At 47.5% G+C, this 26,372-nt stretch overlaps 1 protein-coding gene across 2 annotated transcripts in view; it reads right to left on the reverse strand.

The window, feature by feature from the left end:
* Positions 1 to 1,444: 1,444 nt before the first annotated feature.
* Positions 1,445 to 26,372, reverse strand: part of NR2E1 (nuclear receptor subfamily 2 group E member 1) — a 118,131-nt gene continuing 93,203 nt past the window's right edge. Inside the window, exons 1-9 of one of the 2 annotated variants that reach the window (XM_043890456.1) lie at positions 22,444 to 23,190; positions 17,593 to 17,738; positions 14,266 to 14,353; positions 12,317 to 12,552; positions 10,919 to 11,065; positions 8,749 to 8,845; positions 8,212 to 8,361; positions 7,018 to 7,123; positions 1,445 to 2,970 (exon numbers count right to left, since the gene is read on the reverse strand). In XM_043890456.1, coding sequence (XP_043746391.1) covers positions 2,808 to 2,970; positions 7,018 to 7,123; positions 8,212 to 8,361; positions 8,749 to 8,845; positions 10,919 to 11,065; positions 12,317 to 12,552; positions 14,266 to 14,353; positions 17,593 to 17,738; positions 22,444 to 22,468 — 1,158 coding nt within the window. In that variant the 5' untranslated portion in view covers positions 22,469 to 23,190 and the 3' untranslated portion in view covers positions 1,445 to 2,807. Of the gene's footprint in view, positions 2,971 to 7,017; positions 7,124 to 8,211; positions 8,362 to 8,748; positions 8,846 to 10,918; positions 11,066 to 12,316; positions 12,553 to 14,265; positions 14,354 to 17,592; positions 17,739 to 22,443; positions 23,191 to 26,372 lie in introns of those variants that run through there. The other variant, XM_043890455.1, reaches the window with a different exon arrangement.

Below are 26,372 nucleotides of genomic sequence, written 5' to 3' on the forward strand. Positions count from 1 at the left end.
CCAGCCCCTGTGAGGCTGGGTTTGGCCATGTGTTTGTGTTTGGCTTTGGCCTGTGGAATGTGAATGCATGTGATGGGAGCAGCAGCTTTAAATGTGTTTGCATGGTTTGGCTCAGCCCCTTGCACTTTCGCACTCTGCCACACAAATAACTTGCTCTAGAGAAGATGCTAGTCCAGAATGAAGAAACCCTGGATCCCATTTGCATCCAAACTGTAGCCAGGTGCCCAGCCCAGCAGTCCCATGAACAAGAAACACAGGTTTGTTGTTGGAAGTAATTCAGCATTATTGAAGTGAAAATTGACTAATACGTGGATGGACAGCCTTGAATCCATTGCTATTCTTTACCACATCTTGTCATTGATCTTATATTTGTTTCCAAGTCTCTTTTGTCTTACGAAATAGACCATTTCAGAAACATTTGAGGGAGGGTCCTCCTGATACCCTTCACCAATCCCACCATTCCCAAAGGTAACCACTATCATAGTTAGTTTTTACCATACTCATGTTTGTTTTTAACATATGCTATACATTTGTATATCTATAAACATGGTGGAGTATTGTTCTGTAGGTTGCAAAACTTTATATAAAAACCAATCTTTTTATCCTCCGGGATTCACATACCACCACTCCCAACATCATATTCCAGATTTGCCCATGTTATACATCAGCTCTAGTCCATTCACTTTATCTATTGTAACATCATCTGTATTTACTGCAATGTGTCTATTCTCTACAATATTGAAAAGAACATTCTTGTACACGTTTTTTAGTATCTTGCTTTCCTTTAAGAGGAACTTCTCTTTCTCAGTGGAATCAGTGGAATAGGAGTGGATGGCTGACTGAACTTCCACACATGCTATCTACCAAGCCAGTTTAATCAAGAGATGCAAGTGTCTCTGCTCCGGACTCTTGGTGGAGATGTTGCCTAGGAGGAACCCAAAGTGCCTGTGGTCTTCAGCACCTCTGATTTCCATCACTGGCTTCTGGCTGTGGGACCAGTGCCCTGAGATTTGCTGGGAACATCTCAACTTACTTTCTACTGCTCCTTGCACGTCTTACTCACCAATATGGTTCTTCACACTTTATCTTTTTTTATCATTAAATAATTCTTTAGTTCCTGGTCAGGACTGAAATGTTGGCAAGAGAGTTAGAGACCGAGGAGTAAGTGAATGAAGACTTTGTTAATCGGCCTCTTTCTTCCTCACACAGCAATTTTTCTAACAGATGCAATTACATTTGAGAGCGGCAGAGAATGGAATCTTATGTTTTATTTCTTTATTCATCGTTTTACAAATGGGATTCACTGTAAAAAGGAAATTGCCTTTGTGGTTCAGTTCTTCAGGCTGCAGTGCTCTGAGCTTCAGTTTTTACACCAGCTGCCACTGCTACCTTGCCTCTAGTGGATGAGGACTGGCCAGGGATGGAGGCTAAGAAACCAGGCAGAGTTCATTTAAATTCAATATATTTTTTATTCTTTGTAAATACAATGAGTACAACCTTTTAACTTCACAAATCAGTTAATTCCACTTTGTACAAGGAAAGTTTTACTCATCCTATAATAGTCCAAGTGCTGAATATTTTTCCTCAGTGCTAGTACCTAATAAATCAAAATGTGAAAAGTACAGCAGCTATTTTAAAATGTTTGTTTCTACACTTCCATAAGTAGAGATTCATACCAAAGGAGCAGCTTACAGTGTAGGACGAAGTGTGTGTGTGTGCATGTGCAGGCATTCAAAGCTTTACTAGAAACCAGTTTTCTGAAAGGCATTGAAGAGTCTCAAGCTGTTAGCAATGGATCAAGAAGCCTTTCAGCATCCATCACCTTGAAATTCCTTCTGGTCTCATGTCCCTGTTCATTTGCTATCTGGTGCGACTCGCTGAAACATGAGTTTGGACCCCACTGCCGTTGATTTCAGCGCTGTGTTAATGGGACAGCAGTCTGCCTCACTCCATCATTCAACTCCACTTTATTTGGCTTTGCTGTTTTTATTCTTCCTCCCGCGACTTGGGTTCTTTTAGTAAAGCTCTTCTAATTTTGAGATGTTATCCAACCTGAAGTCGTGGTAAGAATCTCATTTTCGTCCACCAATTCCTTTGACAAGGTTGCCTGGCCTAAGGTACTGAGAAAGAGGAGGAGGAGGAGGAGGAAGGGGAGAAGGAAGGGGAGAGAGAAGGGAAGGGGAAGGAGGAGGAGGCAAGAAAGAGAAAGGAAAAAGATAGAGAAAAAGCAAATCTCACAGCATAAGCTACCCTTCACATATTAATTCAGTTCTGAAGGCCACTTTATGATGCAGTACAATAGAAGGGAAACTTCTGATAAAACTTCTGATTTAAAACCTAACCATTATTTTTAAAATAAATTCTTCAACATAAAATAGTTCTGAAGGCTGCTGTATGATGTTATACACAGAGCTATATTTGGTTACCCAACTTTATATGCTAAAAGGGAAAAGAAAGTTCTACTTATGTTTCAGCTATTGGTAGTTCAGCCTGATCTTCCAGGTAAGAGGCAGAATGGCATGGCCTGTGGCAACCCCAAATTCGGCCCCCTCCCAGGGCATGGCAGCAGGGAGTCCTCTCTGCTCAGGCGATCCTTCTACACCCCGTTCCTTCCAGGCTGCCCTACCCTGGGTGAGGCAGCAGGTCAGAGCTACTGGAATCGTTTCGTGTCAATTGACATTTCTTTTCTGAAGGCTACACATTCCCAGGTTTATGCTTCCTGAAGGGTTTGTTAGTTGAGGTTTGTTCTCCATGGGTAGAAGTTCATCAGATACTGTCCCATCCTGAAAACTGGGGACTCGGAGAGCTTAGATATCACTGGATTTGTACATATCTGAAAGCAGTCTTGTAATTGGCACATTGCCGATGGTTTTTTTGAAAAACACTTCCTCTATGGTTGATGGGCTAATAGAACGTAAAGCTGGCAAAAGTAACAGGAGTTTTCCAAAGCGACAAGGTTGAGTGGGGTATCTGGAATAGGAGAAGCCATGAAAGCAAGGTAAGATCCATCATGAACAGGCTTAATATCTGTCCTTGAACACACATCATCTTCAGCATAACTTCCTGACTGAGCCTCTCTAATGACATACTACAGGGTCCTATCCCGGCGGTACTGTCCCTATTCGGCAGGTGGAATAATAGGCACAGAGAACATAATGACACTGCCAAAAGCACGTGGTGACAGTCTCATCATTAGCACAGGGGTTGCATTTTATTTGGAAAAAAAAATCATTTTAAGAAATACGGTACTCAATTTAGACCAAATAATAAACTTAAGGTTGCTAGTGTAGACACCAACCACTAGTACTGATGAAAAAACTAGTGACAACACCCACATTTTCTGATTCTCAAGACTCCTTCACCAGGCTATTTCCCTCAAATGAAATGGATTCCTTTTCCAACCAATTATCCAAATTATTATTCAGGCACTATACTTAGTCACTCTCAGGAATAATTCCATCTTTATTACACTGCAAATTAAAGACTAAGCTCTGTTGCATGGCATTGACACCCAACTTTCACGTCAATGAAATTGGCATATAATTAAAGATGTGAGAAATTGCTGAACAATTTCCTCTCTTGATGTCCAACATATATCTGTACTCAGATATGCAAGTTCAATCTTCTGCTGCTTTTAGATGCCTATAAGCCACCTCCTCACTGCAGCTCTGATGCTTCTTCAGTCTATAGCTTAGAATCAGGTTATCAATATAGGAGGGCTCCCTCCACTGACACAAACCACCCAAAAGACTGAACTTTAGAGACACTTATCTGTGACTCAGCCAGGTTCAACTCATGGCCACAAGTGCTAGAAACTGACAGATAGCATATCCTACACAGGAGTTAGGTAACCGAACATTGAATTTAAATGCCCAATAACTCCACGGTGCAGGGACCAGGGGGACAACTTTCATGCTTGTCTCTAAGTTTTGAGCACCAGAGAGTCCCTCTCTTCAACCTGATCCTAGGCTGACAATTCATTCTGGGCCTCTGAGGATCTCATTTGGCTCTTTCACTGCCCAGCCAGACCACATTTAATAATGTGGAATGGGCATGGTGGAGCCTGCCCACAGGAGAGAAAAAAAACAACAACACATATATCGCATTTGCTCTCTTTGCTGAAAGCATCTCCTGTGTTTCCTGGAAAGTAGAGGAAGACCCATGTTCCCCTTTCTCCTTGGCCACTTACTCTCTTCAACAACTCTGTTTCCTTTCCCAGGCAGGCAGAGAGAAGCCCCTGCAGTGGGTGGGAAGTAGTGGTGGCCTAGACAAGCCCCCATCGTGCCTGCAGCAACCACTCAACCTGCTGACGTGTCCCCCAGTGGGGAAACACTGGGAAATAATGACAGAAAGGATGGCTTTTGGAGACGTCATAGACAATTAACTCTTGATTTTCCGTGAGGAGATTATCCACTCACCTACTCACCCACTTCTTTTATCCTCTAATTAGGAAGGGGCTGGTTAGTCAGTCAACACAAATTAAGTGTTTATTATATGTGGAGTACTGTACTACCCAGAAACAACAACCATGTGTGTGTGTGAGAGAGACAGAGACAGAGAGAGAAAGAAAGAAAGAGGCTCTCTGGCTGCTCAAAATTATTTTGTAGAATATCTAGGCCCCTGACTCCATCTATCAGCATACATAACTGGAAGTTTTCTTGTTTCAGGTGTAACTGTTCTGTGTCTGTCACAGATCCATGTATCTGACTGTCAGTTATATAGTTTATTACATGTAACTAAACTGTTCATTACTATATATGATTATTACACATAGTCATATATAGTTTGTGTGAAATGCCAATTTCTAGCCCTCTCCTTATGTCCTAGATAATTAGAGAAATCACTTACAGGGCTGTAACAGTTAGGTCAGTTTGCAGGTTTAACAATTAATGCACAATTAGCTCAGTTTGTAACATTAACTTTTCATTTAGATTTCAGATTCTTCTAGACAGGAAAGTGCTAGAGGAGAATATTCACTGACTTGAAGGAGCTAAGAAGGTATAGTTAGTTTTGTCACATTTATGACTCTAGACATTAATATTAAATTATAGCTATAGCTGATATCATGAAATACAAAGCTCATGTCAAAGTAGATACGTTCCTTCCCTTAATAATTCCTTTGTTTTGAGGGTAAGGGAGAAGTAGTATACTTGTCATTTCTCCAAAATAGACTTCTGTTAATTTGTGGTTTAATGCTCTCAGTCGCTTCTGACTCTGTGCAACTCTACAGACTGACTATAGCCCCCCAGGCTCCTCTGTCATGGGATTCTCTAGGCAAGTATACTGGAGCGGACTGCCACACCCTCCACCAGGGGGTCTTCCCAACCCAGGGATCAAACCTACTTCTGTTACATCTCCTGAATTGGCAGGCAGGTTCCTTGCCACTAGTACCATCTGGGAAGCCCTTAACTCTCTCAAGTCGTCCTAAAAGCAGCTCTCGAAGTGTCAGGTTCTCTCAGACTCTCCTTACTCCCTCTCTGGCACCTCCCCTGGCACCTCTACCAGCCCTTTCTCTGGCTCCTGTTGGTCACCTTCTCCCCTGCTGGAATCCAAGGACCATTCACATGTCTTCTCTACCCACCAGACTTTCCAGATTTTTTTTTTTTCCCACTCCACCCAACTAGAATTCATCTCTCTCACTCCCCACTTCGCTTCTTCTCTTCCCTGGTCTGATGAACACTTCTGCCTACTTCCTGCAGTGATAATGGGCAGTCCTTTCTTGTGTCCCACAGTGCTCACGAGCCACCCTACACAAAGCGAGTACTCAGCAAGGGCTGGATCAATACCTAGTATCATATTCTTTCAGTGTGATGTTCTTTATACCTTAAAGACTCTGTCAGAGGTCAGTTATGTTATACAAGTTAGTTTTTAACCTGGGGGGAAAAGTGCCCAAATTATGTACTGCTCCATTTTATAATTCTGAGCAAGTCTTAAGTGCTTACTATATACATTCTAAAATTTAATGTGGATTTTAAATTTAAAAGCCATGGGACTTTAGTTTGGAAAAACATATACATGCACTATCGCACATCACAGTTTCAGTGATATTCCATGGACAGGGAACAGTTGTTGTTGTTGTTTTTAAACACACATTTTACAAATTTATTTGTTTATATACTCCCTCTACTTTCAGGGAAAATCGCAACATGCTGTGTTGTAAGGTACATGGTAAGCACTCAATAGATACTGGCTGCTGTCAGCTACTAAAGATCTGCTGTGAACCCTAAAGCTTTCAGGAATACGAGCTCTGAACGTGACCTTCAATGACTCTGGGACAGGGAACAGTTTTACTTATTAGTATTCAAAAGAGGATTTATAAAGAAAGAAGGTGATGTTTGCACAAGTGGTATCATCCCAAATGAATACAGGTGACTCAGGGTTTCTCTGATCCCCTTTAGTACTGAAAGTATTAATGCCCTCTACCCATTTGAGATAGTTACTCCCAACAGAGTGTCTGTGGGTTATGCTGAGATGATAGAGACAGGTTTCCATGGGCTTCCCTTCAAGATCAATCTAGAGAATAAAAAAGCAACTGTATTCTAACCTCAGATCTACAGCAGTCCTAACTTAGGAAGCTAGCAAGGTTCCACTGCTCTTTAAAAAGCCTTGCTTTTTTCATATGAAAATGGAAACAGAAGGTCTACAGACCTTGTGATGGATTTGCCTGTTTGGTGGGCCAGGAGGAGCACTGCCAGAACCCTAGTGACTGAGAGTTTCTACAGATAGTTGATAGGTGATACGCATTCACCTAGATGTATTCAGCTATACTGATGGATCAACTTGTTCATCTGGGACAAGAGTGAGGTATCTAGCAGTGCTTTCACTTTGATAACCTAATTTGATTTGCTTCTCTCCCCTACCCTTAGAAATAGATGAGGACATAGATTCTAACTAAATTTACTGGTTTTGCAGCAGGATAATTAGTCGCAGTGTTTGAACTGGCTTTTTACTGCCTGCTCACACATTCACAATGGAAACAATTTTCTTAGGTACATGTTCAAGGCAAACAAGGGTCACCTGGTATGGATGTAGCTGTTGAGAGTTAGCTGAGCCTCGTCTTGAAGAGCTGCGATGGCGGCAGCATTCCGGAAACTTCTCAGTTCAGAACCACTGTGTGTAGGAACTAGAAATGAAGACGAGGAAATTGTGAGAAGCAGCACAGGAATGCAGATGGGGAAAGCACTCTCTGGAAGTGGATGGTCAACAAGCAGAAGAACATGCAGGTCCAATGGAATCAGACTAAGAGTATTAGCTCTCTTGAAAGCCATCACCTCTCTTTTGGACTTGAAGGCGGCTGAGAGTGAGTACATCATGAGAAGCCCTGGACTGGATGAAGCACAAGCTTGAATCAAGATTGCCAGGAGAAATATCAATAACCTCAGATATGCAGATGATACCACCCTTATGGCAGAAAGCAAAGAACTAAAGAGCTTCTTGATGAAAGTGAAAGAGGAGAGTGAAAAAGCTGGCTTAAAACTCAACATTCAGAAAACTAAGATCATGGCATTTGGTCCCATCACTTCATGGCAAATAGACGGGGAAACAGTGGAAACAGTGTCAGACTTTATTTGGGGGGGCTCCAAAATCACTGCAGATGGTGACTACAGTCATGAAATTAAAAGACGCTTACAACTTGGAAGAAAAGTTATGACCAAACTAGATGGCATATTAAAAAGCAGAGACATTACTTTGCCAACAAAGGTCTGTCTAGTCAAAGCAATGGTTTTTCCAGCAGTCATGTATAGATGTGAGACTTGGACTATAAAGAAAGCTGAGCACAGAAGAAGATGCTTTTGAACTGTGGTGTTGGAGAAGACTCTTGAGAGTCTCATGGACTGCAAGAAGATCCAACTAGTCCATCCTAAAAGAAATCAATCCTGAATATTCATTGGAAGGACTAATGCTAAAGCTGAAACTCTAATACTTTGGCCACCTGATGTGAAGAACTAACTCACTGGAAAAGACCCTGATGCTGGGAAAGATTGAAGATGGGAGAAGAAAGGGACGACAGGGGATAAGATGGTTGGATAGCATCACCGACTCAACTGACATGAGTTTCAGTGAGCTCTGGGAATTGGTGATGGACAGGGAGGCCTGGTGTGCTGCAGTCCATGGGGTCGCAAGTGGTCGGACACAACTGAGTGACTGAACTGAACTGAGTTAGTGAGATGGCAAAACTGGAAGAAGAGACAGCAGTTTGTATCTGCTTACCAGCTTTGAAAGTGACGATGCATTTTAGACAGGCAAATTCAGTAGCATCTAACCGGAGCTGTCTAAATCGAGCCACCACCTCTTGTAAAGCCTGTATTTCAGATATGATCTTGTTCAGCTTCTGGGAATCTGTGTTGTCACCATTCATGCCTAGAATAAAAATATGCAATAAATGCTCTAACATGAAGGCATTTTCATGATTTAATATTGATTTTTGACAAAATCCTGCATATCAATATCTATTCAATTGTCACTCTAAGATATCTGATTCTATGTAAACTGGCTATATTGTATGAAAGTTAATATAAAATCTTCTCTTGGATAATAACAAACACAGTAATTTGCATTTAAATAACAATGCAAGCAGTCATGAATACAACAAAACAACATTATTTGCATTTAAATATAGATTTATAAATGACAGGTATACTCTATTGTTCAGCAGGAATTTGTTATTCTTTACATGTTGTTCTTTTTTCAGTAATGTATTTTTATGGTAATTTCTACAACAAAGTCATTAAATTGTGCAATTCTTACCAGATACAGCCAGTAGAGTGTTAGCATCAACCGGAATGGCCCATTGTGCTATTCCTAGAACAAACAGTTCTCTCCAAGCATCTTCCAAAAGCATCAGCTGTCATACAATAGATGTATAATATAATATAGTGTGTAATTTATAAATTTATAAACAATTTCAATATGTAAATTTCTATCATTTTTAAAAGTGTTTTAAATGCCTGTCCTGGTAGTTTTTCCTCTGAATATTTTAGCTTTCCCTTATTTTCTCATATTTTCCTTTTTTAAAAGGTGTCTATACTTGCACATGCACTTGAGGATCAGTCATTCCAATCCCCTCAATTTTGCTTCCCTTGGAAAAGGGTTTACCCTTCTCGTCCTTGCATCCATTTGTTCCTGACTACCTAGAAGCTTCATGGATGACCCAGGCCCTGTGAAATGCTAACAACAGGTCAGCAGGCAGATTCCCCTCATAGAAAATGTTGATATTATCAGGGTTGAGGATTCCAGACTAAACGTGCTGATGTGGGCCCCCATCTTCATGGAGGGTTGAGGGGGCTGGGCTGGGAGAGCGATCACTAATTCCCAAGAGGCATGCAGGGAAATCAGGGTGTAATTATGTTAATTGGGTTTTGCTGAGTTTACCTCATCTCACTGCCTGATTTTTCTGAGACTCATAAGTGGACAGCATCAAGGTGCTTGTCATTTTCATTCTATTGAAATGTGCTACTGAATATTTAAAATAAAAATCTGGCTCCTTTTCTAAATTAATATACTGGATTCCACTTCACTGCAGTTTGCTTGTTGAAGGGTTTCCACTGAAGGGCTAAGTGGCAGATAGTAAGTAAATTTTGTTTGGATTAAGGAGTCTACAAATACTTGTTTTGAGAAAAAATAGCCAACTTACACACACACACACACACACACAGAGCAAATGGTCAGAGTCTACAAGTAAATCTGGACAAATATAAAAACTAACCATCTTGAAAAATCTGTTTTTGAAAAATCTCTCAAAAACCAGTAATCCTGGATGATTTATGTGAGAGGATTTCCTTCTGAGTGCTAAGGGCTGAATTGTGAAGGCTTGTAACCAAAATCACAATTAGACCAAAGGGTTTAATTTTCAAAATGCTTTATTTTCAGCTTTATTGCATTAAGTACAGAAAATAATACTTTCAAAATGCAAGGTAAACAATGTCTAATTCTAACCATGTCTGAAAGTCCAGGCCACAAAAGAAAGAATATCCCATGCTAGAAGATTAAATGTTTTGAGCACATTGCCAGGTCTCTCTGTAGGAAACGTACTTCATATTAAGGGGCACTATTATGCTTTAATTAGGTATAAAATGAATTAAAGAAACAAATCCTTTGCTTTTGGAACTACTTATTAGCCTTTTGGGAAATTTGTCATTAATTTCCATGAATATACTGGTAACAGCCAATTTTTGTGAATACTTCATTTTCTTTCTTTCCCTTAAGGATAGAAAAATTATGGCAGAGGCCATTTATGATATTCCTAACAATAAAACTTCTGAGTTTTGGTATGACACAATTTTAATAGCACATACTTTTTTTTTCTCCGTCTTACTGTCATTTACAATCACAGGATTATGCACCAGACCTATTAATTCACAAAATGTCTAAAAGCATTTAAAGAATCAAGGGAACTGTGCAACACACCTTTTAGTCCTTCATGCTGATACATCAGTGGCCAAAACTGTGAGCATCACAATGAAAAATAAAAGCGGCAAATATAAAATGAGACTAGATCTCAAAATCTGACCAGGGAATACTCTCATCACCTTCTATTTCTCTCAGTTCCAGTGTTCTTAAAGAAAACATTGCTTTATTAACAATTTAAAAAATCATTAAGATTTATGATTTTTAAAATTTGTGATTAAATTTGATGTTCCAATAAACTAAAAAAGAAAATGATCTTGTATATTTGTTTCTTGCAGATCATATCCAACTTTCCTGAAATAACACAATTACACTTCTTAGTAAGGATTCCATAGCTAGATATTTTGAAGCCATAGCAAAAAGCTAAGAAAAATCATTTTCTCACTGCTGTTAGGAATGGATGACTGGCTCTGGTGATTTATCCAAGTAGCACTTAGTTTCATAAGCCTGACGACTGTTACTTCTCTCCCAACCCTCTTCCCCCAAGAGCTCAGTGCCCTCTTGGTCCTACCTGGTCTTGCAAAGATAGCGTGGAGAAAGCTGGCACACTCTTAGCCCACTTGATGCTCATAAATAGAAGTCTGGCAGCCGATTCACACACTGACTCTGTGGCCACTTCATAGAGATACATTGGGGTCCCATTCACTTCATGGGGATACTGGGTGGGGAAGAAAGAGAAAAATCAGGGAGTAAGGAAACAACAGCTCTGCAAGAAGAGCCACTGTTAAAGTTTTCTAATTAACCAAGGAAGGAGGCAGGAACATCTACAGAGTCTGGGAAATAATAATTATTGGGAGAGGCTCATTCCACTCTTTGGCGGCCTTTTCCATCAAGAGGGGCATGTGGCTATTCTATCCTCTGCAGCAAATTTTCCTCAGGCTGAGCCAAGTGCCAGGCCTGTCTCCCAATTTAGACAAGAGCTTGCACTTGAGTAAATAAAAATAGAAGTGGGAAAAAAGTATAAATTAATAGGCATCCCAAACACAAATATGCATATGAGTATTTTTAGAAAGGATTAGTATATTATGGAAATATTTCAATTAGACATCTTAATCATTCACAGAGCATTCCCATTCATAACTGACAACATATTCATAACACTACTTTCCCAAGCTTATTATACACATCAAGGGTAAGAAAGCAATATTAAATATTGTGCATGCACCCAGGTGTTTGGCTTCCCTGCAGTGTGGGGCTGCAGCTGGCCCTTGTCTGGGGGAGATCTGGAGGCCTTCTTGGCCTGGAGTGGGGGCTCTGTGTAGGTACCAGCTGGAAGGCTGGAAGGTAGTCCCTAGGGACACCTTTTGAGGTGGTTCTGGCTGTGGCCCTGCTAGTAGAGGCTCAGTCCTTGTGTATATTCATGTGATTCAGAAGTGGAGTGGGAAATGAAGCCAGGTTCTTCATACTGTCCTAACAGGGTGAACTCCACATTTCTCTCTTGCATTAAGGACCTTTGTCCAAGAGATTAGATTCCTGCAGTTGCAATTCAAGGTGCTCTTCTGCCAGCTGCATGCAACTTCTTTCTTCTAAAAACAACTCTGCTCCTCTGTCCTTCAGGAACACTTTAGGCTGCCCTCTTAGTTCAGACAGGCTTTCACACTAGAAGTGTTTTCTAAAGGTGCAGGTTCCTGGGCTCCACCTCAAATTTGCTGTAAGGAGGATGGGCCTAGAAGTCCACAGTTGTAGTCAGCTCAGAGAGTGGCTTGACCACACACTGAAGCTTGAGAACCTCAGCTCAACAGGGGAGAGTGGGCCATAGAGGGCTCCCCGCAGGGCTCGGCCAAGCACGGAGGGCCCCGCCAGGTCTCTCTCCCTAAGTGTTGCTTGAGCTATCCCAGCTGAGAAAGAACGGGCGTGCCCCTCTCCGCCCTCCACTCTGAACGGCCTCGGGCCCAGCAAGGCCACTGACCTTGGGCGTGGGCTGAGCCAGGCTCACAAGTGTCTGGCGCTCCGGGGTGGCAGACACTGCGGCCAGCTCCAGGCCGTGCGGATCCAGCTGCGTGACCGCGGTGAAGAATGCAGGCGCGGGCAGTGCGGCAGAGGGGAAGTGCGCGGCCGCTCCGTTCTCTTCCTTGTGTCCACGGAAGTAGAGGGCCACCTGCTTGCGGATAGTGGACGTCCGAGGGCCCCGCTCGTGCTGCACGGCTGCAGAGACACACAGACCAGCGCGCGCCCGAGATCAGAGACGTGGTCATCACACAGACGCTGCCGCGCTCTCTGGCCAACCTGCGCGTCTAGGCAGGCAAGGGAACCCAGGAGGTGAAGAGAAGCGGGGAGAAGGAACGTGAGGGTGGGAGGGCGCTCTGAGACCGTCTAACCCTTACACTGTTTGCATAAGGAAGCTGAAGCCGAGAAGAGCATCCCTGCCCAAAGTGTCACACTAATGCCCGAGTCTCAGGCAAGACTACGTGCGTTTTGTCTGTTCAGGGCTCCTCCGCTCCCAGGCGGGTTGCAGGGAGACCAGAGATCCTCTGGACAGGAGTGGCTAGGTCTCGACCGCAATCGAGTGCAGAGGGAGCATTGCAGGAGACTAGCGTTAGATCCCTGGGCCGGGAAGATTCCCTGGAGGAGGAAATGGCAACCCACTCCAGTATTCTTGCCTGGGAGATCCCATGGATAGAGGAGCCTGGCAGGACTATAGTCAATCCATGGCGTCGCAAAGAGTAAGACAGGATTGAGCCACTGAGCGCGCGTCTGCACACAGAGCGTCTCTGCACAGACTTTCTTCAATCAGCCGGAAGCCCACTCCGCCCCACCTCCATCCCCCGCCCTACTTGGAAATACCTCTGGGCCTCGTCGGGCCGGGAGAAAAGAACCCGAGCCCGGCCCGCCGGGGGATGGGACGAGGGAAAGCCCTCTCAGAATATGCTGGAGGAAGGCAAGGGAGATGTGACAATTACCACCAACAGTTTAAACAAACAAATTAATTCAGGGCAATCTTCCGCTCCACGAGCTTGACAACTTGTCAATACACAAGTTCAACAGGTTGGACGCTCCCTCCTGCTTCCTGCGCCGCGGAGTAAGTAACTTCCCCCAGTGGGAGCTGTATGTACCTCACGCGGATGCCACCCCACCCAGGCTTCCTTCCCGGCAAAGCCCACTCTGCACCCAGTCCTAAGGCTCCATTCCTCCCTCCTGGCCACGACTCCCGCCCGCTTCCCGGCCTGGGACACCCTGGCCAGGCCACCGCCGGCCACGCCCTTGGATTGCTCTCTAAGTCCAAGAAGCATCCTGACGAGCTAGTTCTTGCTGAGCCTTCTGGGAGCTGGGTGTCCGAAGCACCCACTAGGGTTACCTTGCCACTACTGCCCCTTTCTTCAGGACTGAGAGAAGCCCAGATCACCACAACAGCCGTCCTGATTTTGTGATCTTGGTGAGTCTACAAACAAGGGCTAGACATTCTGCCTGTTCATGTCTCTGCCCTTCCTCCTTCAACCAGTCTCCTAGTCCACTGGATATTCTCTATCAGAGACATCCAGACAGCAAGACCCTGTGGGAGGCTAACAGGCTTAAGACTGGCCACAAAAGGGATGCCAGGAGAGGTGAGAAGAGGAATCTGGATGGGAGATCGGAAACGTCACGTGTGTCCCCAGCAGAGTGGGGGCCTCAGGAACGCTGGCCTCGTGGGGATGGTTGTGAGGTGCAAGGGCCCCACGAAGGCATGGGCCTTACCCTGGAGAGTTCAGTGGGGTGGGGCTGGGACTCAAGCCGGGAGATGACTAAAGCCCGAGGCCAATTCCCAGAGTCTGGAAAGAAATGCTCAGATGATTTACATGCATTGGAGTGCCATTATTTTCTGTACACATAATTTACTTACTACTCAATCAACATAAGATGAACTAAGAATAAGTAGATTACCATCTTTGTTCATGTTGACTTCCAAACACTTCTTCAGCCGACACGCCCTGCACTGGTTTCTGTGAGTCTTGTCCACTGGGCAGCCTCCCTGGAACAGAGTGCAGGTGGTCAGCGGCCCCCAAGGCCTTTAGAGTGGGGACTAGAAGCCGGCGCTGGGTGGAGGAAAACGCATGGAGGCTGAGTACCAACTCCACCACAGACCGCAAAGTGGCAAGCCTGGGTCCGCAAAACTCGAGGGCCCTGGGCACCAGCAGGGCCAGGGGGAGAAAGGGCTAGGATTCTCAGAGCTACTTCAACAAAACCAATCCCTGACCCTATGAAAGCAGACAAGAAGGAAAGTCCTGCTCCAAGCAGGTGAAGGGTCAGAGCGACTGGACTGCCAGACCCCGCCGAGCGGGGAGGAGCTCACGAGGGGGAACTTCGCCAGGCGCAGTGGTGGTGGAGCAGGGGCGAGACTTTTCAGGACCGAAGACAGCGACCTGCCCGGGTGGAGGGAGGCTTCAGAGCTCAGTTACCGAGCCGGCTTGCCTGCCCGGATCCCTGCCACATCCCCCTCCCGTGAACTATTCTTTCCGTTTTCAGCTCTTGAGTCTACCTCTTTCTGTCACTCTCTGGGTAAGTCCATTTATCTGTCAGATAAATATTTCATTATTCTCCACTCTCCTGTTTCCTCTCTTGTCTTCGTGTTCGAAGCCATCCTTATAACCAGCAGGTTGAGAGTTGTTTTAAGGACTACCCTCAGCCCAGATTCACAGAAACACAGCCATTCCTGGAAGGTGAGGCAGAAGCCACAGTGGTTAGGAGGGCAAGGCTTACAGATGTGAGGGTGGGAAGGGACGAGCCCAAGGCCTGGACAAATTCTAGAAACGTCCACAATGTAAATATGACCTGAAAGATAATGTGATGGACTGTCTGAAAAAATGATAATATGGACTGAGAACATTAGCATGATAACTGAAAAAATAGAGGTAACTGCTGCCTCAGAAATATTTATCTGAGACGCATGAGAAAATAAAGGTTTTATCCAGTGCAATTTTCTGGAAAAATACTGGCCATTAAAAGAGGAAAGTACAGAGAAAATTTCTAATGAAATTTATTTAGTGTTAGGTGTTGTTACTGAGGGAACATATATATAGATACATAAAGAGTCATATCTACACGTGTATTTTATACACAGTAAATACATAAGAAGTTTTGGTGCTCTCTGTTTTTATTATGTGCTACTGTTACATTTACAGTGGGAAGAAAGATAATAAAATAAATATATTTTTATTTTGTTCCATAACCTCAAAATTCATATACTCTGAATTTGGAGTAAGCATATTTTTCTGAAATACCCCTTAGGAAAAAATTACACACTCAAACCACAGTTTTATGAGATCATACCCCTCTGGTTTGAAATATGTTGATTTATTCAAAATAAAGGTAGAGCAGAAGTTCATAACAATTTCTAAACATTCTCATTACTGTTAATGATGAATTGTAATGCTATTTACCTAATCTTAGAATAAAAAACAGAAATAACTTTTTTTTTCCTAACTGAATTCTTCTGGGCATCTTTGCTGGCTAGTGTAATAGCTCAATGTAAAGAAGTTTAAATAGCTCAATGTAATTAAATGCCATCATATGTCTATCCTCAAATGTTATCCTTCTAGTATTCTGATAAACATACTAATGCAAAGTAGAAGCTTACATTAGTTCTTAAGAGTGCCTTCAAATCAGATATACTGTATATAAATATCTGGAGCCTGAGAGAAAGATGCATACCTCGGTTTGGGCCATTTATTCTCTGTGCAAGAAGAGGACCACCATGCCTGATGAGTCTATTATCACTCCTTTACAAGCACTTGGACTGACATCAATATGTTTGAGTTGACAGCCAACCCCTTTGAAAATATCAAGCATAACATCTGAGATTTTGATTCCCCGATTCTGTGCGTTGCATAAAAGATAAAGTAGAGGCCTGCTCAAATCTGATGACCCACAGTAATCCCATATTCCTGTGGAGCTACTGGGCTACAGTCCTGGGTATATATAACATGATATTCAAATGGTGACACAGAAACTGATACAGAGTTATGAACTCAATTAAACAGGTAATAGGGCTGGAGAGTTCAAAATAACTTATCCCAATGCAGTATCTTCTTGTTCTTGTTTCTGTTGATAATCCAAATCTATCAGAACTTGGCATGAGCAGACATAGATTCAGAAAAAGATAAATAATTCACTAGCAGCAAGCAATATATGTGTAAGTATATCATAGACATTAATATATATACTAATTAGTGAAAATGTTTTTACCATTTTGGTACCAAAGGATGACTTCTGACCCCTGCACTCTCCAGGATCTTCCTGGGAGTGGAGATGGTCATTCTATACTTAGGATCTGTATGCCTGGCCAAGGAGAAGGCCAAAAAAATGTGGGACCAAAGGGCTGATCTTCTGAGCTGGAAACTGAGTCGGGGGAGGGGTCTGCTCACTCTTTCTGGGAGTTTTAGCTCACACTTAGCCCATGCCCCTACTTTTACGTCTCTTTGAGACAGTTCCTGCTCAAGACCAAAACATAATCAATCGGGCACCCCTTCTAAGCAGAGAGGAAGAGAAGATATGGGAACCATGAAAAGGCTGCCAGTTACTCCTTCCTTGGGCACCTTCTCTTCTTGCTCACTCTGTCCTTTTCTGACAAGGCTCAACTAAATTCACGAGGGTGTTGAAGGCCCACTGCCCACTGCCAAGAAGCCCTGCTTCTCTGAAACTGAAAGGGCACAGTTCTTCATTCAGCACATCCTGTCTGTCCCAAGTGGCCAATACTCACTTCACATTTCAACCCTGACTGAGATGCCCTGTGCAATTCACTTCTGCCCTGAGACCCAGGTCACAGCATTGAGCTTGGGCACTGCTAAAAATGGCGGTGGGGTGGCAGGCAACATAAAACAGCCCTTCCACCTGCCTGCACTTGTGGTTTAGAGTCTAAATTTCCTTAGATCCCCTGGGTTGGCTTTATAGTCAGAGTACGGGCCTTATCCAGTGTAGAAACCTATCAGAGGATTTTTTTAAAAAGGGCAGGGTGGGGGATTGGGAGAGGACATAAAGAGGCACTGGGATTTCAGCTTTCCTCCTTCAAACTCAGCTCTCTTCCCTTACCTCTTCACACCTTTCCCAAGCAAAAGCGCCACTGAGAGTTGAGGCAGGAAGGAGGGGAGAGGACAGGAGTGGTCAGGGCCTGGTCTCTCCCTAGCAGTTTGGAAACTCAGAGGAGGCCTTGGCACAAACAAAGGAAGGGGAGGTGGCGGAGGGGAGCCGGGCAGCGCAGCCCTGCTAAGGTACCTGGTTTCCAGATTTGCAGACATACGTCCTATTCCTTCGGATACTTCGTTTGAAAAACCCCGAGCAGCCGTCGCAGGCGTAGACCCCGTAGTGTTTCCCCGAGCTTCTGTCGCCACACACTTTACAGGGAATATCTAAAATACGGCCTGAAATCGCAGGAAAGACAAGGAAGGGGTGGGGTGTGTGTGTGGAAGGGGTGAGAGAGAGAGGAGGGCGGAGAAGGAGGAGGAAAGGGGAGAGGGAGAGAGATGCTAAGCAATCTGACCTCCGAAGGGATTAGCACCGAAGCTGCGGTAAAAGCAAATAATGAAGTGATTTTATAGCCAAACTTTTTTTCCTTGAGCAAGTGTCAGTTTCCTACAATGAGCATTATTCATGCACCGCTACATGTATTTGGGTCTCCTCTAATCGCCGAGACCCATTTTGGAATAAAAGATTACAGCAGGCCGGGGCGGCAGCGCGGCCCGCTGCTGCCTTTCTGCTCCGCGGAAAGTTTGGCCGCCTCCCTCCCTTGCTCTTGCATTTAACAGAGAAAGTTGTTAGTGAGTGCGCGAGGAGACAAACTTGAAATGTAAAAGGGAAAAGAAGAAAAACAAACACGGCTGGAACCGGGGATGGCAGCTGGAAGGCAATCGAGGTTTCACTGAGCTGCCGGGCGGTGGTTATTATTAGGATTATTATTGTAATGCTAATACTAGGATTATTAATGATAATAAGGGTAGTGGTAATTGCCCAACTTTCACTTTACCTATTTAAAATAATGCTTGATGGATCGCTTTTGACAATTTCTTTCAGGAAAATTTTTTTTTTTTTCTCCTCAAAGTAGCACCGAGCTAGGCAAGTAGGGGGAGAGTGTTGTAAGTATGTTGATTTCCTGGCAAGTTAGGGTGGGACAGCACCCCCTCCACTCCCCAGGGTTTTCCTACTTGAAGTCCTATCTCCTCACACTACGTCCTGCGTGGGGTCCCTTACTCCCAGTTTTTCACCGCTGTCTGAGTCTGATTTTTAAAAGCCATCTGACGGGTTTCTCTTGACTGCCCTCCAACCCCAGTGGCCTTGACAGTCGCTTGACTCAAGGGAAATCTTCTTGGAATCCCCTCAAGCCTGGGGTGACCGCGGAGCCCTGAGAACTGTTTCGGAGAGGGTAAAATTCAAAAACTCAGAAGAAAAGGGACTATATTTCTATAGGACTCAAGGGTCCAGCAAGACTGAAGCGGTTCACAGAGCCTTAGAAATCTTTCCTCCCTCAAACAAAAGTAGTAAATAAAAGGTTAACTTAATTAATACTCTGATAATGATGGTGGTGACAGTCAACAATACTACTTAATAATCAACTTCTTTACATTTAATTTTCCCTTTGCCACCACTTCAAAAGCCTCTAGCCTGGGCCCGGGAGGCCTCTGGCTTGGTCTGGGTGAAGCTGGCAGCTGGTACCGGCAGCACTCGAGTTGGGGACCACTGGGGTGATGGGAGGCGAGGGTGAGGACAACTGGGCAAGGGGAGTAAGGGAAGCGTGGGTGCAGTGCGGGGAAGACCCGAGGCCTCAGGGTGGAAACATGCTAGTGGATTCCCAGGCGTCCAGTGGGCGAGCACCTCCGAGCGCGGCCTCGGAGGAGCTGCAGGGGGTGGGGGCGGGGAGAACGCGGGCGGCAGGGTTGGGGAGGGGGGTTTGGTAACCACCAGGCTCGGCCCGGGCAATTACAACGCCGCCATAGCACCTGCCTATAGAGCCACCAGTGACCCGTCAAAAAGAGTAGCATGGGAATTCGGATGGCGACAAAGGCCGGCGGGGGAGGCGCGCGGCGCGGCGACCACCGCCTCGGCGCCCCCTCTCCCACATGGTGGGAGGAGAGGTTGTGCTGGGGGCGGGGGCGAGGAGGGAGTTGGAGAGAGCCAGGGGAGGTCACCTCGGGTCTTATCCTTCACCCCTTCGGGCCTGTCACTGCGCCCAAGGGAACTCAACAGCCGCCCAGCAGCCGCCCTCATTCTGGAAAGCAGTAAACTTGGTTTCCATGTTTTGCAACCATACTCCTCTGCACAACACGCTCCCTCTGGCTGAGCTGGGGTCCGTATTTGGGGGTCCAGTCATCTTGTCATCCCCTCTATCCTCCTCTTCCTGGTGGCACTTTTGATGATGCCAGGATAAGCGCGAGGGACGAGCAGTGGTGAGGGTTCTCTTTTCTGCTTCCTATCCAGAAACGAGGCCAGGGACAGGCATCTCTGGAGAAGCCCGATGGGGTGGGGGACAGACCAGAGGTGTGGGCCATACCTTCGGCCTCCGGGCGCGGGGCTCCTCGCTCCTCGGCCCCCGGGGCCAGCCGGCGCGCGAGGCCGGCCCGGTCCCTGCACAGACCTCCGGGCCGCGGCTCCCGGGGCACACTAGAAGCCGGCACACCAGTCTGGGGCGGAGCACAGGAGGGAGGACGCGCAAATTCCGAGGCAGAGCGGGTGTGCGCCTCAGACTCCGCCACCCAGCCACGTTAAGGTGACTTGGGTCACGAGACAAGCTGGTTGACCCCGTTGCAAAGCTCCTCTCATTTAGCAAGTCGAGCGAGCTCCGACGTGAGGCAGGCGGGAGTTTCCTGAGGCTGGAAAACCGTTCTTAACTTCCCTCGCCAGGGGGTCCCCTCGGGGCTTTTTGTGTGTCATAATTGCCTAAAGATATATGGCAGCTTCGATTACTGTAATTACCATCAGAGGCTGTTGAAAGAAGTTAGTCTGGGCTGCAGGGGTGACTGGCCGGGGTCTTGTTACCACCCAGGCGGGGCTCCCGGGTGACATCGCTCTGCTCTCCAGCTGTGCGAATCCGAGCGAGGCTGGGGTTGCAGACCTAGCAGCCCGGCTCGGGTCTGACCTCGCCCGCTGCGCGCCGACCTCCTCGCTCCCGGGGCTTGAGGGCTGCAAGCCTCGGTCCGGCTGCCGCCACCGGTCTGGAGAAGGCCTGCATGCCGCGGCGCCGCGGGCGGGGGCTGCTGTCCTGCGGCCCTGAGAAACCTCTGCGGAGACGTCCGGACCAGTGTCGGCCTCGAGGTTTAGGAGGCCCAACTTAGGCTCTTGGGAAGCTGGAAAACTCCAAAGTTTCCCTAGTGGCCCTCTGCCTTTTCCCCTAAAAGTCCGAAGGGTCCGCCTGCGTCCTAGGCCATCTGCTGCACGCAGGCGCGGAACCCAGCGAACCCAGTTCGCGCCCGCCCCTTCTCTCACTTTCGAGGCCTTACTTTTCAAGGCCCCTCAACCCCGGCGACCCTGCACCTTAAGTGAGCGAGGTGCCTTACTTCCAGGGAAAGAGGCAAGGGCCTGTCACAGGGCAAGCAAGCACACCGAGGCCTGCCTAGTACTGTCGGCTTCGGTTTTTGCAATGGAGGCTCAGAATGCACCAGGAAAGCTTTCCTCCTGAGCCTCCTGGGAAGGACAGTCACACGCCAGAACATGGGCCACAAAAAAATATGCGAGTTCGCCTCCTTTCTCAGAGATTCGAACAGCCAGGGTCAGGTAGGCCCAAGGCAAACTGGAAACGCCAGTCCTCCGTTGGGGTCGGCTCTGATTACCCCGGCATCTAAGATCCCTTCTCTCCTCTCTCTGCCTTAGTTCCAAACATTTCTCATTTTTTTCTTTTTGTTCACGTTCACTTTAATTTTTAAAATGGCAGCGCCCAAAACCAAAACAAACGGACAAAGTGAAAACACAACTCACTTCTTGGGAGGGCGGGGAGGAATTGCATCCCACTCAAGTGGGACTTCATTATCAGTCCTCAGAAGTATCTCGGACTCTCCCAACTTTCAAAGACACGGGACAATAAGGGAGAGTGAGGGGAGGGAGTGTTTGAGGAAATCACAAGCGCCATAAATGCTATAAGCGAAAACAACGGCGGCGGGAGCACTTCGGGATGTGGGGACTTCGGCGGCGGCCACCTTCAGCCGTGGGACCCTGGAAACCGCAGCCCCGGGCCACCGGATGGCGGGAACTGAAATGCCTCCCCAGAGATCCAGCATTGCGGCCGCGCCGGCCCAGCGCCTGCTCTGTCCTGCGCATTCTTGGGTTCCGCAAACACGTTGCACGCAAAAACCCTTGTACATACACTCAGCCCTGCACTTGAGCGTCTAGGGGCGGTTAGAGATCAGCGGCGACTTGGTGTCCCAAGGGAGAGCCTCCAGCTAAGCAAGTTTAAGGAAGGAGAGAAGCGCGCGAAGGGAACAGGCCGCACTCTCCTGCCTCTGCCGAGCTCCCGCTCGAAAAGTCCTTGGGATTAGGGATTTGGTCCTCGCCTTGCTAGGGAGGTTCGCCATACTTTAAATTCCCCAGTTATGACCTACGCGGATTTAGGATTAAGGAAAATGTGACTTTTAAATGGTTTCTCCTTCCCAATTTACAGGATTATTTGAAATAGCTAGAAACGGGGTGCAAAGCATTCCATTCAAAATCCTCTTTGCGCAGAGTTGCTTTTGCGCTCTGGAGCTCGGAGTTTTGAGCGAGCGTGTTATTGTGCTGCCGCCTGGGGCTGCGGCCTAGTTCCCGCCCCCGGCGACTCTCCCCACCCCCCCACTTCCCACCTGGCGGCTAAGTGGAGGCAACTCGCGAGGGACTGGTGGGCTGCCTGGGTCGCAACCTTCCCACCATACCAGAGAGAAGTGGAGAAGAGGGGTGTCAAGCAATGCAGAGGTAACGAAATTGTTCATCCCTCACCACGAAAGGCACTGACTCAGTATAGAGGGAGCTGGGCCAAAGCGCACACACCGCTGGAATCCCTCTCCCGGGCTCGGAGCCTCGGAGAGCCGGGCTGGACTTTCCCGACCACCCCGCCCGCCCGTCCCAGCCTGCGCGCCGGAGCCCCGCTGCGGCCCGATAGGTACCCACTTGTTGATCCGGCCGGCTTGCTCATGCTGGCGGTCCCGGGGCGGAGCGGTTGGTGGGCGCTGCCCGAGTCCCGGCCGGCAACGCCCGCTTCGCCGCCGGGCGCCGCCGCTCTCCAGCCGCCCTCCAGCCTGGGAGGCTCCGGGGCCGGACAGGTGGGTGTCGGTTGCGCGCTGCGCTGCTCTCTGGGCGCTCAGAATTCGTTCCACAGTGGAAATTTAAGCATCCTTAAGTTTCTTCCCGTCTCTTGCAAAACCGCAGCCGCTGGGAATGCTGCTTGGTATGAACACACGCATGTACGGACAAATGGATAGACGGACAGGCAGATCGAGGGAGAAGGAAGGACAGGCAAGAGAGGGGGTACTGAAGAACAGAGATGGAGACACGAAAATGGTCTTTCTACGGAGCAAAAAGGGCAAAACCCCTCTCTTTCACCGTTCCTGTCTCTCAGTCTTCAATTTCTCCCTCTATGTTAGGCATATGCAGAGTGTGGGCAGATCTCTACAGACCGCTGCTCTTTTACGGAAAGAAGGGAAACGCACAACCGCAGTCTCAGGCAGATGGGCTCCGCGCTGCCCAAATCCGAGCGCGGAGTGGGAAAACTAGATTGCTGGGCAGTCTTCCGAGGGAAAAGGCGGCCAGCTCCCGGTATCCGGGGAGAGCCGAGCACGCAGCGCCAGAGGGTCCCCGAAGTTCATTACCCCGTGACTTTATGCCTGTCGCTGCGGACTGGGTCCCCCGTAATATCCAGGAGCGCTCTGACAGGCAGCCGCGGGGAGGGGAATAGGGCGTCCCTGGCCCACTTAGCTTTTCCCCCAACTCCTGGCGGGGTCTGACGTCAGCCATGTGCGGGGAGGGGATGGAAAGAGGGAGGGGGTTAAATGCTAATGATATTAATGAACCTCCAAGCGGCTCCCAAAGAAAATGCAGGCGCTCTCGGAGCTGAGGAGTTAAGTGTGAATATGGGAGTGTGGCTCTGTGCGGGTGCTTCGGTGAGGACGGTGCTGCTCTTGTAGTAAAAAAATGAATTATTATTATATTCATGGCAAGGGGGAAGGGGAGGGAAGCCGGAGCTTTCTCAAAACGCTTTCCTCCTCCTCTGCAGAGGGCCAGACAGATTCAAGGAAGAACTGGGTGGCTGTGTGTTTGTGTGTGATTATGCACGCCGGATATGGCCATGTGAGTTGGTTCATTCTTGGTCCCGTGCCCCTTCTGTTGGGTAAAACTTGGATCTGGTCCGAGGTGAGTAATTATTCATTTTGCAACTATCTACGGAAAGTTATCTGCGAGGACGCTGTGTGCAGACTTGGGGCCTGGGATGGGGTTTGCTGGAGGTTCCGAGTTCCCGTGGCCTTCGCGCTGTACATTTGGGCACCAGCCGCCGGGAGGGTGCTGCCGGCTTGCAGAAGTAAAGCCCATCCCGAGCGGGGCGAAGCAATTTCGCCTCCATTATTTCTGCATTTGCACTCGGGAGGGTAGAGCTGCTTCCCTCCCGCAGCTCGTCCCCAGCGGGCTTCGCTTGCCGGCCCCTCCCCTCAGGGTTCGGGGATTCTGGAGAGCTTCCTCCCCCGCCTTAGTCTCCTACTCCTCCTGCCCGCCTTCCCGCGATTCTTGTGCTCTCTCGTGCCCTGGTTTCTGTTCTGCGCCGGGAGAGCGCACGCCTAGAGAGTGATCCCCGAGCTCTAAGAGATTAATTCTTATTTAAGCTCTCCCAGCAGCTTGAACTTGTCGAACAAGAGTTTGCCAGCCTCACCTCCTGGCGTGGGCTTGGCCGAAGGTCAAGGGTCACATCTCCTGCTCTCCGGCCCTCGGCGCACGCTCTGGGGGAGGTGAACAGATACTAGCACTCCGCAATTCTATCCGCCCGCTTCGGATCTCACTTTCTCCAGGCTTTCGGTCTGAGTATGTGTGTGCAAGTGAGTGTTTGCGTCCCGTCCTCTCCTCCCTTTCCCGCCCCGCCCCCGGACTCTGGAGGGAGCAGCAGTTCCTCGGCCCCGGAGGCTCAGGGGCGCTGGCTGTGCGCCCCCGTTCGCTGCCACAGCACGTGACCGCAACTTTCCGCAGAGGCCTGGGCTGGGCCTGGAGCCCCCGCCCGCGCACGCCTCGAGGTGCTAGTGCTGCGCAGCAAGCAGGACCCAGGTCTGGGGATACCCAGAAAGAGCAAGACAGGAGATGACTACCTCCCAAGTTGTACCTCCTCTGTTTTTCGAAGTGGAAGGAGATCAGGGAAATGAGATACAAAGCCATAATCCTGAGGGTTTTTTAGGAGACAGGGCAGTAAGTCAACATTTTTGACAATCAAGTTGGGCAGACTTGTGCTCAGCTGGCCCTGCCCGAGAAGTAGTACAAACTCAAACTCCGCGCCTAGAAAACGAAATTATTTCCCCGCGGCGTTTCAGAAACGCAGTTACCATTCCAGGCTCTATTTTGGACACTGGGATTATGACTTTCAGAAATACACTTGCGACCACCGCTACCACAATCGCCGTCACCACCAAAACACCCACCATGTGGATGCAAAGAGGGGAGCTTGGTTAAAGCTAGAGAACTTTAAAGAGTCCAAATAATTTATTTCGGGCAAAGATGAAGGCTGGCGTGGAAGATTCGGCCTTGCCTGTCTTCAAGGTAGAAGTTTAGGAGTCTGTGACCAGGAGACCTGAACGTGGCTTTGCAGGCGCAGTGGCTTGGAGGTAGGAGGACCGACTGTGGTAGAGGGTCTAAAGGCTGATTTCCCTACTCCAGACACTCGCCCCACCGGCTGAGTTATAGGCACCTAAACTTGTTGAAAATACTCCTGAGGTTCACCAATTGTCTCAAAGTGAAAATGGGAATGTCTCCTCTTTCTCCTGCCACTGGTTTCGATTCACAGGGTGTCAAGAATTCCACCAAATAGAAACACACACACACACCATCCAGCCCTGGCAGAGGACACAACGTGCACACACACCCACAGCATGTCCGTCCTGTGTTCTGTGCGCCTGGCTGTAATTATCTGCGCGCTTTGCATAAATCACAATGCAGTTCTGAAATCATCATGATGACTTTCTGGCATGATTGGTTTGGTGGCAACGGCAGCTATAAGATCCAGGGTAGGCAGGAGGGGCTAGGGCCCAATTGCCCACCAGGTCCAGGAGGAGCCTGGCACCCGAGTGTTCACTGGCTTCTGCTCACTGGAAGCTGCTGCAGGACACGGGGACTTCAGATCTAAGGTGCAGAAACTTGGAACTCTTGAGGTCGGACCTCAGAGAAGAAAGACTCTGCAAGGTAGGGACTGTTACTTTTCATCTTCGTGTCCATGGACTCAAGTACGCTGCCTGATTCCTATTATGTGCTGTGGAAACATTGGGCGAATGAATGAAGGTGGAAGTTGCCTGCGGACTTCCCAAGAAATAGCTGGAGACACAGCAAGGCTAAATCACTGGGAGCCCAGAGAGTGTGGCCGATGGGGGGTGGGGGTGGGAGGGGAGGTGGAGGGGGTGTTCAGGCTCTGTCCCAACAAGCTGTGTAAACTTGGGCAAGTGACTAGACCTCTCTGGGCTCCAGGTAATTATCTGTAAAATGATTAAGTCCTGTTCAACCTTAACTTTCAAAGATTTTTTTCCCTGTGAGTCCACAATGAAAAGTGATTGGTAAAGGGCAAATGCCATGTATCAGAAACACCTTTTAACACAGACAAGATATTAACTTTAAGGATAGGTTTATAAAGTTGGCTTGGAAAGGGGTGGTCATACCCCAGAGGTTCTGAAGAATTTCTGACCAGGTCCAAACGTAGTCTCTAATTTCCTCTATCCTTTTGTGAGAATGGGGTTCTCAACAAAAGGGAAGCAAAGAACACAGGGAAGACATCTTTTATTACAGGATTACATTTTTGTCCAGGAGATAAGAAATAAGACCGTGAGAAGGATGACGGAATCAAGGGGTCTCTCTCGCCA

Source organism: Cervus elaphus, chromosome 28, assembly GCF_910594005.1.
Source record: "Cervus elaphus chromosome 28, mCerEla1.1, whole genome shotgun sequence".
Classification (NCBI taxonomy): Eukaryota; Metazoa; Chordata; class Mammalia; order Artiodactyla; family Cervidae; genus Cervus; species Cervus elaphus.